Source organism: Ascaphus truei, chromosome 2, assembly GCF_040206685.1.
Source record: "Ascaphus truei isolate aAscTru1 chromosome 2, aAscTru1.hap1, whole genome shotgun sequence".
Lineage (NCBI taxonomy): Eukaryota > Metazoa > Chordata > Amphibia > Anura > Ascaphidae > Ascaphus > Ascaphus truei.
The window spans coordinates 379,892,352-379,905,922 of NC_134484.1; the positions used below are offsets into that span (position 1 = coordinate 379,892,352).

The following is a 13,571-nucleotide window of genomic DNA, read 5'->3' on the forward strand; positions in this document are numbered from 1 at the left end:
AGCACTAACAATGACAGACATTCCGGGGGCATGTTCGGTTTTACTCTGGGGGAACCCGTGTACAGATAAGCTTTAAAGAAGAACAGTGGGACGGGAAATGTCTGTTTCAGTGAATACATCTATTACTTCAAAATGCAGCTTGCGAAATGAAATAGAAACATATCTCTGGGCGTTTAAACTTTGCAAACACTGAATTGCCGCTTAAACTCATTAAAAAAAATGGTTTTATATTTCTTTACCTTGACATAATTGGTTTATTTTCGCTCGTTCACTCTTGTGCTGTGCAGAGCAAGCATAGGGAAGGTTCTGTTGATTCTGAAACATTTTGTCCTGCTCTTGCGAACAGCGTAGTTGAAGGCGGTAGGATCTGTAATTACACATCACTACAATAAGAGAGACTTGTGACTGGTTTCCACATGCATTTATGGTGCATGTACCACACATCATTGTCTCAAGGTAGGATTTATCCCTTAGGAGTCGGAGTAGGAATTCTATGTGGAATAAAGAGCATATAAATCCTTTCTTCCACAGTGAAAGGCAAGTCTTGAATATAAAAATACCACAATGAAAGCTGTACTTTATAATACAATTCAAGTAACAGTGATGTCTTGCATTCCTTCAGTTGTTTGCCTTCGTTTTACCATACACATGTTTTGTTTGAAGTCTAAACAAAGAGACCATTTTGAAAAGAAATAGTAATTCCTCAGTAAACACTCAATCAATGACTCAGGATGGATGTAGGTACAGTATTGAAAACCGCAGCACTAATTACTGCAACTGTCTTGTTGGACTGACTTTACACACTTCAGACATTGGTAAAAATTAACTTGGTATAAAGGGTGGACTTAAGAAGAGGGGTTAAAATGAGGACCTGTATTATAATCAAGGTTCTCAGCCTAATAGAAAGCTTCCTAAACAAGCCCGTTTAGTTACATACCAGAGGTGTGCGGATGTCTTGAAACTTGATTTGCACATTTTTGTCTTTTTTTTCTTGCGTTTCTCCAAATGTTTACAATTTCGCCAAAATGTTGTATGAATTTGCCTATCTCACCTAACCTTCACCACTTTTTGCCAACATTGTGCAAAAATGACTGTAAAGGGTCATGCCATCTGTCTTAATCCCTAGTTAACAGCAGCAGGTGAGCTGCCACCATATAAGTTTAAATAACAATCTAGAATTCTAATTTCCTGGCCAATTCCTGAAATATTAAGGAAATCCCTGCACCGATCATGCTGCAGGGAAACGTAACGATACTTGATCGTTTATTCTGTTTCTTTATTTTCACTCTCAGGTCTGCTGACAAATTTGAGGACACAACAGACACAAACAGCAAAATCCTGCAAATTCAAGCACTCGCGCGGCTTACTTCTGCGGTAATGTTCAAGTTTTTTTTTTTATCCATGTATAAGTTTTCACTTAGTGGTTCAGAGAAACGTATTTTATTTGCTAACCAAGTCGTTGTCCACTGGTACCGAACCACTGTACCTGCAATGGATTGTATCAAGCCTCGAATTTGACATATTAGGAGCCCTGGTCTAGAGACCAGTACCAGCGCAGATGTAGCATGGACAATTCTTCCATAACTAAGCGGTGAGCAATGAGCTTGAGTGCCCATAATAAATGGCATCAGCAAGTCCTATTCAAATAAGTAGGTTTGTGTGCGTTGTTCATGATTCATCATGAATACATTAGCTTTACTTATTTATAATCTCGGCTAGAGGATAGTAGTGTAAGACAAAACTTTTACTGTCTCCTTGCACTTTTTATGTTGATATAGCTCACTCTACCGTAGTTATCTCAGTCATAGAATGAAACGTTTCTCTGGGCTTTTTGTTTCTCTGGACAAATAGAATTATAACTATAAATACAGGAGGAGTATGTTTCCTACTTAAAATTTAGCAGTGATTGAACTTAATGGACACACGTCTTTATTTAATGTGAACAGAGCTGCTGTCTTGCGCTCAAATGAACAGTTCAGGCACCGAAGGTGTCAGTGTAGCCAGTGAGAGCGGAGTATGTCAGAGCAATAACAACCACTAGATGAAATCGGCGTTGGGAAGGTATGCAATCCTTACCTCCATGGATACTCCGATCTGGGTCCTGCTCTGGTGTTCCTCCGCTACTCTTGCGTGCGTCCGGTAGGAGAAAGTGAAATGGAGTGAAGGAGACTCCGGCGCTACTGCAGCGGCAAAGATCCAGGCAACTTCCGGTAGGTAATGAAAAAAACTTTATTCCAACAGCGTACGCAAAGAACCCAGGTTACACCACAGCCCCCCCCTCAACGCGTTTCACGCTATGGAGCAGCGCTGCGTCTTGGAGTGGGGAGGTGAGGTCTGAACCTAAACATTTAAATAAAAAAGCCCGCGAAAGCGGACCTAATTGCATGACGTCATTCATCTGCATCTGGAAGGCTCAAAGCATTATTTAAATACATAGAGAAAGCAATCTTTATAATACATTAAAGCACTCAAATATATGCATTTATATCCCTCATACTTATAGTATATACAATGGGGGATATTATCATATGCACTGCTATCAGTATTGTCAGAGCTATCTAAAGATGCAGTATGAGACATAGATAAATGAATAAAAACAATTGCAAAATAATCCATAACCCTGGCAAAATGGATGATCAATAACATAAATCTGATCCAGACTATAAGGCTGATATAAATTACATCAGGAAATGGAACTATGAAATAGCTATTGAGGATCTAAGGAACCAGGACAGAAGGGGAAAGGGAAAGGGGAAAGTGAAAGGGGGGGGGGAGAGGAATGGGGGAATGGATGGATGAGGGAGGCAGGGGAAACTGGGGGAGGAGGGGAAAGGGGGGGGAAGGGGGGGGAGGAAAGAGGTGGATGATAAACAACGGGCATAGGCAAAACTAACATATTCAATTGACTAAAATTGGAAGAATACATTGAATACTTTCACAATACTTATAAATAAAGATCACGAATGGCCAGATACTAAATGAGAGAGGCAAATCAGACGGAATATCTTACAAAAAAAACATATTATAAGAAACATCGCAAGTCCCATTCAATATTTATTCCATTGGGCTGCAGTGTGTTTAACGTAAAGATCCAATGCGCTTCTCGCTAGTGCAAAATTTGAACCCTGTCACCCCCTCGAGGGGGTGAGGGAATATGCTCAAGTGCTATGCATTGTAAGGATCTAACTGAGTCCAGTGGACAAGTATTGATGGACAGGACAGGATGCAGCATATTATTATTTCGAATCAACCTCAGATGCTCAAGAATACGAATCTTAAGCACTCTACTTGTGAGGCCAACATATGGTTTGCTGCAACCGCATATCAATAAGTAAACCACAAACTCAGTTTGACAGGACATGCATGATTTAATCTGAAACTTGCTTGTCCCATCCCGGCTGTAGAAATGTGTCGATTTAGTCATTAAAGGGCAAATCTTACATCGTCCACATTTATAAGAACCTTGTAATTTGGGAAAGAATGATGACCTCATGTTCTGGGACTTATTAGACCGTAACATACTCGGTGAAAAAGAATTCCCCAAAGTGGCCGCTTTCCGGAACACAATGCGAGGGCCGGTGCTCACTATCTCTCGAATCATGGGGTCTAGACATAGTGAACGCCAATGTTTCTTGATAATTGATTTAATTGCACCCGCCTGCTCACTATATCCCGTGATAAAGTAAGGCGCATGGGTACTCTCAATGGACTTAGTTGGCCTGGAAAACCTCCTTGTCACGCTGCGCTCACCACAAACAGGACGGAAGACCGCGGGGCTGAGGTGGGGATGAATAGGCACCGACCCACAACCACGCAGTCCTGTCCGGAATGCGTAGTCCAAGTCGTACCGCGTCGTAGGGTTGGAGAGGTCAGGGTGGTCAGGGTACTTGCCGTATTCCAGGGTTGGAGAGTCCGGGTAGGTAGAGTTTCGTAACCAAGGTCCAGGGTAATAGAAGGTAGAGTAGTCGAGGAACGAAGCCGGGGTCAAAGCGCTGGAGAGTGTAGAAATCCAAGGAACAGGCAGGGTCAAACAGGACAGACAAAGTTCAAGACAAAACTAGACAGCAGCGGTGAGCACAATGCATAAACAGGAGTTTATGCTCAGCAATGAAAGACAGACAGAAGCAGGTATATATGTGGGAAGGGTCCAATTACCTTGCAGGGGTGTGCTCTGGTCCACCAATGGTGTCAGTGAGACACTAATCCAAAACAGCCTGTAATCAGGTTTTCTTAATGATAGGTCTGGTTGCCGAGCAACCCGCGCGCGTGCGCGATGCGCGTCGCGACGTGATGACGTCATGCGGCCTATTCTCCAAGTCTCCGCCTGTGGGAGGCTCCAGCAGCTCCTTCAAGTTCTCCTGCCTCCCGGTTGCCAAGCAACCCGCGCGCGTGCGCGATGCGCGTCGCGGAGCGCCGACATCACGCTGCTGTGCCTGCACTGCCCTGGCAGTGCGTGGGCGCATGACTCTGCCCCGTGGTGCTTCCCCGGGTTGGTCTCCGCGCGGAGTAGAGGTAAGTGTGACAGTATCCCCCCCTTGAGGGGAGACCTCCGGGCGACCCAGAGATGGTTTCTCAGGATGCCTACGGTGGAAGGCATAGATGAGGCGGTTGGCATGTACCTGATGATGAGGGATCCACTCTCTCTCCTCTGGGCCATAGCCTCTCCAGTGTACAAGATATTGTAATCCTCCTCTGGATATTCTGGAGTTGAGAATGGTCTGAACCTCGTATTCTTGTTGGCCATCTACCAGTATGGTTTGCGGAGGTTTAGATTGTCCTTAGGAGGATGAGTCTTGTAGACAAGGTTTGAGTAGGGATGAGTGAAATACAGAAGGAATCCTCATATTCCTAGGCAGTTCAAGCCGATAGGCTACTGGGTTGATCCTTTTGGTGATGCGGAAAGGACCGATAAAACGTGGTGCTAGTTTGGGTGAGGCTACCTTTAGCCGAATGTTTTTGGTAGATAACCAAACCCTTTGTCCTACAGAGTACCCTGGGACCTCTCTTCGGTGACGATCCGCTTGTCTCTTGTGTAATATACCAGTGTGCTGTAGGTTCCGATGGATCTTCTGCCATAGGTCTTGTAAGTGGCGAATCCTGTCCTCTGCAGCCGGGACTCCAGACTTGGAGATGAGGGAAGGAAGTGCAGACGGATGGAAGCCATAGTTGACCATAAATGGTGACTGTTGGGATGATTCGTTCCGAAGATTATTATGGGAGAATTCTGCCCACGGGAGAAGTTCCGCCCAGTCGTCCTGAGTGTCAGCAATAAAGCACCTCAAAAACTGTTCCAGAGACTGATTGGTGCGTTCCGTCTGTCCATTGGTCTGGGGGTGATAGCTTGACGAAAAGTGTAGTGTGACGTCCAGACTTTTACAAAACGCCCTCCAGAACCGGGAGATGAACTGGGATCCTCTGTCGGACACTATGACCCGAGGGGACCCATGTAACCTGAAGATCTCCCTGATGAAAACTTCGGACAACATTGGTGCAGTGGGTAGACCCTTCATAGGGATGAAGTGTGCCTGTTTGGAAAATCTGTCCACCACCACAAGTATGGTGTCCATGCCTCTAGATTTAGGCAACTCAATGATGAAGTCCATCGATATATGTGTCCATGGACGTTCTGGGATGGGTAGTGGTTGAAGGAGACCCGCAGGTCTGTTGTGTGGTGTCTTGCTTCGAGCACAAGTAGCGCAAGTAGCTACGAAAGCTTGTATGTCTCTCCACATGTAGGGCCACCAGAATGTGCGTTCGATGAACTCAGTAGTTCTTTTGGTACCAGGATGGCCTGCAGTCTTGGATGAATGTCCCCACTCCATGACTCTCCTCTGGAATTTACGGGGAGTGAACAACCGATCTTCCGGAACGTTGAGTCCTGCCGGGATGTTGTTCTGAGCCTTGGTAATGTCCGTTAAGGCACTAAAAGTATTTGCAGCCAAAATACAAGTGGAAGGGAGAATGGTCTCCTGTTGTTCCACCTTGTTATCCTCTACCAGGAACTGTCGTGACAAGGCGTCGGCTTTAAGGTTCTTAGACCCAGGGATGTAGGAAATGAGGAAGTTAAAGCGAGTAAAGAATAAGGACCATCTTGACTGGCGAGATCCTAGTCGCCGTGCTCCCTCAATGTACAGTAGATTCTTATGGTCAGTAAGTATCGTGACTGGCGTCTCTGTGCCTTCCAGTAATTGCCTCCACTCTTCTAAGGCCAGTTTGATAGCGAGGAGCTCCCGGTTACCTACATCGTAATTCCTTTGGGCGGAGGAATTTTTTTTAGAAAAATACGCACAAGGATGAAGTGGGGCTTGAGGATTCTTTCTCTGGGAAAGTATAGCACCTGCTCCTACATCGGAGGCGTCGACCTCCAAAAAAAAAGGTAACGAAGGATCTGGATGAGTTAAGATGGGTGCTGAGGCGAATGCCGTCTTTATCCTCTCGAAAGCCTGAAGAGCTTTCTCAGTCCACCTCGTAGGATCAGCTCCCTTCTGCGTGAGTGCCGTGATGGGTGCTACTACCGATGAGAATCCCTGAATGAACCTCCGGTAATAGTTGGCGAAGCCGAGGAACCTTTGGATGGCCTTGAGGGAGAGGGGACAGGGCCATTCGAGTACCGCCTTTACCTTGGTAGGGTCCATAGCAAGGCCGGTGTCCGATATGATGTAGCCGAGAAAGGAGGTGGATCTTTGATGGAAATGGCATTTCTCGAGCTTAGCATACAAGTGGTTCTCTCTTAAGCGCTGCAACACTTGTTTGACATGCATAGTATGTTCAGGCATGGATCTGGAAAATATTAGTATATCGTCCAGGTATACTATAACATGATGGTCCAGAAGGTCTCTAAAAATGTCGTTGACAAAGTCTTGGAAGACAGCAGGAGCATTACACAATCCAAATGGCATGACCAGGTACTCGTAATGCCCGTCGCGAGTATTGAATGCTGTCTTCCATTCGTCTCCTTGTCTGATTCTAACCAGATTATAGGCGCCTCTGAGGTCCAGTTTGGTGAAGATCCTGGCTCCTTGGAGTTAGTCGAATAATTCGGCTATCAACGGAAGGGGGTAGCGGTTCTTTATGGTGAGTTTGTTGAGACCGCGATAGTCAATGCAGGGTCTGAGGGTTCCGTCCTTTTTTTTGACGAAAAAAAATCCTGCCCCAGCAGGTGATGAAGATTTCTTAATGAACTCCCTCTCGAGATTCTCCTGAATATATGTTCTCATCGCCTGGGTCTCAGGAATAGATAGTGGGTATGACCCTCCTCTGGGAGGAATGGCCCCGGGTAGAAGATCGATAGGACAGTCGTACGTCCGATGTGGCGGAAGTACTTCTGCTTGGCGTTTGTCAAAGACATCGCGAAAATCCTCATATATTCCCGGCAGCTGTACCCTGTCAGGATCCGTGACCTCCAGACCTGCCACTGCCTTGGGAGCAGACATGCAATGCTCCAAGCAAAAAGAACTCCAACGAAGTGGCGTGGCCTCTGTCCAGTCAATGACTGGATTGTGGATCCGGAGCCACGGAAGTCCCAGAATGATGTCCGAGGAGGGGGTGTGAATGACATCCAATGTTATGGTCTCGGAGTGGAAGTCGCTAGTCGAGATCTTAAGGGGTGTAGTTTGTAAGGAAATGATCGCGGGCTGCAAGGGTCGTCCGTCAATGGCTTCAAGACCTACCGGTCGATCTTTGGGTACCAACGGTATTTTATTCTTGATAGCGAACTCTTGGTCCACGAAGTTTCCCCCTGACCCCGAATCCAGAAAGGCCCGTGTCTGTACTGTGAAGGTCTCACCGGATATGGAGATAGGTAGATAAATCCTCGTAGAGGGTTGAGGAGGGGGAAAAGTTGCAGTGCCCAGCGTGATCCTCCTTATACTCACTGGGCTTTGGCGTTTCCCGGCTTCAGCGGACAGTTGAATACCAGGTGGCCGTTATTGCCACAGTAGAGGCATAGTCCTGCTCGTCTTCTCCGTTGCCTCTCGATAGGCGAAAGGCTAGTCCCTCCCAGCTGCATGGGTTCATCTAGGACGGGAGTTGTGGAGAGTAGAGGGCCTATGGTGGAAAAGGAAGACGATTGTACACCTCGGGGGTGTTTGTTTTTCTCCATCCTTCTCTCTTGGAGGCGCTGATCCATCCGGATGCACAGGTTTATCAGGTCCTCAAGTCCAGCGGGACGATCCAGAGCTGCTAGTTCGTCCTTCAACCGTTCGGACAGACCCTGCCAGAAGACTGCAGATAGGGCCACATCGTTCCAGCCGGTCTCGGAAGCCACCGTCCGGAAGTCCAGGGCATAACGAGCCACAGTACGGTCTCCCTGAGAAATATTAAGCAGAGTAGATGCAGCCGTAACCTTACGCCCTGGGGTGTCAAACACCCTTCTGAATTCGGTGATGAAGAGAGTGAGGTCAGAGGTCAAATCTGGGCGTTGCTCCCAGATAGGAGATGCCCATGCTAGAGCGGCGTCAGTCAGCAAGGAGATTATGTATGCGACCTTTGTTCGTGAAAACGGAAAGTGAGAGGGCAGTAGCTCAAACTGTATGAAGCACTGGTTCAGGAACCCCCGACAACCGTTGGGATCCCCTGCATATCGGTTGGGCGCAGGTAGTCGTGGCTCAGAGGTAGGTGTGATGGGAGCAGGAGTGGCTGCGAGTGGGGCGGTGTTGGTGGTAGATACTGTTAAACGTCTAACTTGTTCAGTCAGGGTATCAACGTCTTGTTTAAGTTGGGAAACGAGTTGTTCCTTCAGTGTAAATGATCCGGTAAGTTGCCGGAAGCATTCCTCATGGGTGTCTAGGCGTCGGGCCACCTCAGCGGCGTCCATGTTTGTTGGGCTGAGCATATTGTCACGCTGCGCTCACCACAAACAGGACGGAAGACCGCGGGGCTGAGGTGGGGATGAATAGGCACCGACCCACAACCACGCAGTCCTGTCCGGAATGCGTAGTCCAAGTCGTACCGCGTCGTAGGGTTGGAGAGGTCAGGGTGGTCAGGGTACTTGCCGTATTCCAAGGTTGGAGAGTCCGGGTAGGTAGAGTTTCGTAGCCAAGGTCCAGGGTAATAGAAGGTAGAGTAGTCGAGGAACGAAGCCGGGGTCAAAGCGCTGGAGAGTGTAGAAATCCAAGGAACCAGCAGGGTCAAACAGGACAGACACAGTTCAAGACAAAACTAGACAGCAGCGGTGAGCACAATGCATAAACAGGAGTTTATGCTCAGCAATGAAAGACAGACAGAAGCAGGTATATATGTGGGAAGGGTCCAATTACCTTGCAGGGGTGTGCTCTGGTCCACCAATGGTGTCAGTGAGACACTCATCCAAAACAGCCTGTAATCAGGTTTTCTTAATGATAGGTCTGGTTGCCGAGCAACCCGCGCGCGTGCGTGATGCGCGTCGCGACGTGATGACGCCATGCGGCCTATTCTCCAAGTCTCCGCCTGTGGGAGGCTCCAGCAGCTCCTTCAAGTTCTCCTGCCTCCCGGTTGCCGAGCAACCCGCGCGCGTGCGCGATGCGCGTCGCGGAGCACCGACATCACGCTGCTGTGCCTGCACTGCCCTGGCAGTGCGTGGGCGCATGACTCTGCCCCGTGGTGCTTCCCCGGGTCGGTCTCCGCGCGGAGTAGAGGTAAGTGTGACACTCCTATCCATACTGACCAGGGAATCCCTGTCAGTGTTAAGGGCTGCTTCAAAGGCCTTGTCTAGATCCTAAAGGCCTTGGCATAACCCCTCGACACGAATCTTCCCCTCATTAAATCCGCCCTTCGAACAAAGTCCTCCCTTTAATTACTAAATCGACACATTTCTACAGCTGGGATGGGACAAACAAGTTTAAGATTAAATCATTCATGTCCTGTCAAACTGAGTTTGTTGTTTACTTATTGATATGCGGTTGCAGCAAACCATATGTTGGCCTCACAAGTAGAGTGCTTAAGATTCGTATTCTTGAGCATCTGAGGTTGATTCGAAATAATGATATGCTGCATCCTGTATCAAAACACATCAATACTTGTCCACTGGGCTCAGTTAGATCCTTACAATGCATAGCACTTGAGCATATTCCTTCACCCCCTCGAGGGGGTGACAGGGTTCAAATTTTGCACTAGCGAGAAGCGCATTGGATCTTTACGTTAAACACACTGCAGCCCAATGGATTAAATATTGAATGGGACTTGCGATGTTTCTTATAATATGTTTTTTTTGTAAGATATTCCGTCTGATTTGCCTCTCTCATTTAGTATCTGGCCATTCGTGATCTTTATTTATAAGTATTGTGAATGTATTCTTCCAATTTTAATCAATTGAATATGTTAGTTTTGCCTATGCCCGTTGTTTATCATCCACCTCTTTCCTCCCCCTTCCCAATTTTCCTCCCCACCCCCTCCTTTCCCCTCCTCCCCCAGTTTCCCCTCCCTCCCTCATCCATTCCCCCATTCCCTTCCCCTCCCCCCCCTCCACTTTTCCCTTTCCCTTTTCCCTTTCCCCTTCTGCCATGGTTCCTTAGATCCTCAATAGCTATTTCATAGTTCCATTTCCTGATGTAATTTATATCAGGCTTATAGTCTGGATCAGATTTATGTTATTGATCATCCATCTTCCCAGGGTTATGGATTATGTTGCAATTGTTTTTATTTATTTATCTATGTCTCATACTGCATCTTTAGATAGCTCTGACAATACTGATAGCAGTGCATATGATAATATCCCCCATTGTATATACTATAAGTATGAGGGATATAAATGCATATATTTGAGTGCTTTACTGTATTATAAAGATTGCTTTCTCTATGTATTTAAATAATGCTTTGAGCCTTCCAGATGCAGATGAATGACGTCATGCAATTAGGTCCGCTTTCGCAGGCTTTTTTATTTAAATGTTTAGGTTCAGACCTCACCTCCCCACTCCAAGACAAAGCGCTGCTCCATAGCGTGAAACGCGTTGAGGGGGAGGCTGTGGTGTAACCTGGATTCTTTGTGTACGCTGTTGGAATAAAGTTTTTTTCATTACCTACCGGAAGTTGCCGGATCTTTGCCGCCGGAGTCTCCTTCACTCCACCACACGTCCTTTATTTAACCTAATCTACTATGCCACTATGTTCCTTAACTAGATGATTACTGATTATGCTAGTGACATGTGATCAATGCTTGTGTTTCTCCTTGGAGTCAAATGAGTAAAGACGTAATGCCCAAACTGTACATGGAGATTAGACCACGAGTGGTGTACATTTCTTGTAGGTTCTGATATTTTTGAATAGACCAGTGGTTCCCAACTCCAGTGCTCAAGAACCCCCAACAAACAGGTCAATGTTTAAGGATATCCCTGCTTCAGCACAGGTGGCTCAATCAGGGGCTTAGTTATTTTGACTGAACCACCAATGCTAAAGCAGGGATATCCTTAAAACCTGACCTGTTGGGGGTTCTTGGGTACTGGAGTTGGGAAGCACTGGAATACCGTAGACCCAACAAACGAGTTCTTACTTGATGAAAATGATAGTGTACTGAATTTATAAAGTACATTTGCAGCTATAAGGAACTCTCAGGTTAGTCATTTAAAACATATTACAACTTGCAACAAGTGATGGAATTTCTGAGCAACATGTTTAAATCATCAATCCAAGCGTTTTTTTTTTATAACATTTGTTTATACACAGGATTGAAGCAGGGGGTCTCTGGAGCGGATCCCCGTTAATTACAGCTCTGGGAAACCCCCCCATTCAAGAGATACTTACCTCCATAGGAGATGCCAGTAGCCGCTCCGCTCGGCCACCAGGGTTCACATATGGCGGTGTTTCAAACCTACTGTGCCCTGCAGGCCAATAGGAAGCCATGATGTCATGAGGTTCGACTTCCTATTGGCCTGCGTGATGCGGGAGCTTTAAACTTTAAACCCCAGCTAACTCAGCCGCAGCGGCCACCGGCGCCCCCTACGGAGGTAAGTATGTCTGGAAGCAGGGATTCCCCGGAGCTAAAATGAATGAGATTCAGCTCCGGAGACCCCCTGCTTCAGTCCTATGTTAAAAAAAAACATTTTCAAACAAAGCAAAACAAAGCACTTGGATTTCTCCTTTAAGGTCATTACATTTCTAATATATATATATATGTTTTCGGGATGGTTTTCATTTGATATAAGGCTTTAAATCAAGCTTAATGCGTAACCCCCTAGAATTATGTGTAGTTGTGATCATTCAGAAACTATCAGGGCTATAATGAACTTACAATAAAAAAACGTTTGACCACCGCATTTTGTAATTGTAAGCAAATGTCATAATTATTATGTATCATAATGCACGGAGATAATGTACAATTCTGTTTATGAAGACCATGGACAGGATATACCTGTATGATTGTTTCACTTTCACTCTGTGATAAGAGGGCATCCGTTTGCATTCACAGGCATTTTGCTTGCAAAGTCTCTGCATACCTACATACCCTACCAACACTATGCACCAGTGTTTCCCAACTCCAGTCCTCAGGGAACCCCCACAGGTCAGGTCTTAAGGACATCCCTGCTCCAGCACAGGTGGGTCAATCAGCGGCTCAGCCATTGTGACTGAGCCACCGGTGCTGGAGCAGGGATATGCTTAAGACCTGACCTGTTGGGTTCCCTGAGGACTGGAGTTGGGAAACACTGCTATACACCAAGTACATATTTACTCAATTCCTTTTCAGATTTGGCAAATTAAACCTGCCTTTCCCCACTAATGACATGCAAATGAGCACACAGTCACGTTTTGCTTCTTATTCATTTTAACATGGAGCCCTATAAGCTTATGCCTGCTGCATTGCACAGCTTTTCAGCACAGCCTGGGTTACGTGAATAGCCAGCAAACCTACCTCACAGACAGACGTTTCTGCCTTTTGGGTCTCATCAGTGTGAGGCTGGTTACTGACCTTGCATTGTAAAGCTGGAAGTGGCTGCTCACCAGGTACACAAAGTAACTAATGGGGAATGTTGTTTTTTTGCTGTATGGTGGAGGGTTTTTGGCACTTTACGCACCATAAGTTACTTTGTATATTTGGTAGCCACTACCAATCCGCTGCAGCTTCCTATTGTTCCGCGTGACGCAAGGATTTAAATAACCAGGAAGTACGGGCGGCACCTTTCCCAATCAGTATATCGGAAACCCCAGACTTGAAATCAACATGGTTCAGCTCCGGGGATGCCCTACTTCCCACCAGGTCCAAAAAAAGGGAGGGGAGGGAGCGGGCAGAGGGGAGCCTTCTTCTATTTCAAGCAATGAACTAGATGTTAAATGTACTGTATGAAGTCACATAATGACCTTCACACATACTACGCACATTTTGCGAAGTTTGTACATTTGAGCACCACAATTTTGACATACACAAAAAAAATTAATTGGTATCCTAGTACAGGGGTGGCAAACTCTCGTCCTCAAGGGCCTCCAACAGGTCAGGTTTTTAGGGTATCCCTGCTGCACAGGTGACTGCCCCCTCCGCCCCCCCCCCCCCCCCCCCACTCCCCTGTCTTACAGTAGTACCCAGGCTCAAGAGTTTTCTAGAGCTGGAGTTGAAATGTGAGGGCAAAAACAAGCCTTTTGAAAATTAGATACTAGAAAGGTTCCCA

At 46.5% G+C, this 13,571-nt stretch overlaps 1 protein-coding gene across 2 annotated transcripts in view; it reads left to right on the forward strand.

The window, feature by feature from the left end:
• RAPGEF5 (Rap guanine nucleotide exchange factor 5) overlaps positions 1-13,571 on the forward strand; it is a 264,461-nt gene that overhangs the window by 70,682 nt on the left and 180,208 nt on the right. For both annotated transcript variants that reach the window (XM_075587143.1, XM_075587142.1), the window contains exon 6: positions 1,293-1,374. In XM_075587143.1, coding sequence (XP_075443258.1) covers positions 1,293-1,374 — 82 coding nt within the window. The remainder of the gene's footprint in view (positions 1-1,292; positions 1,375-13,571) is intronic.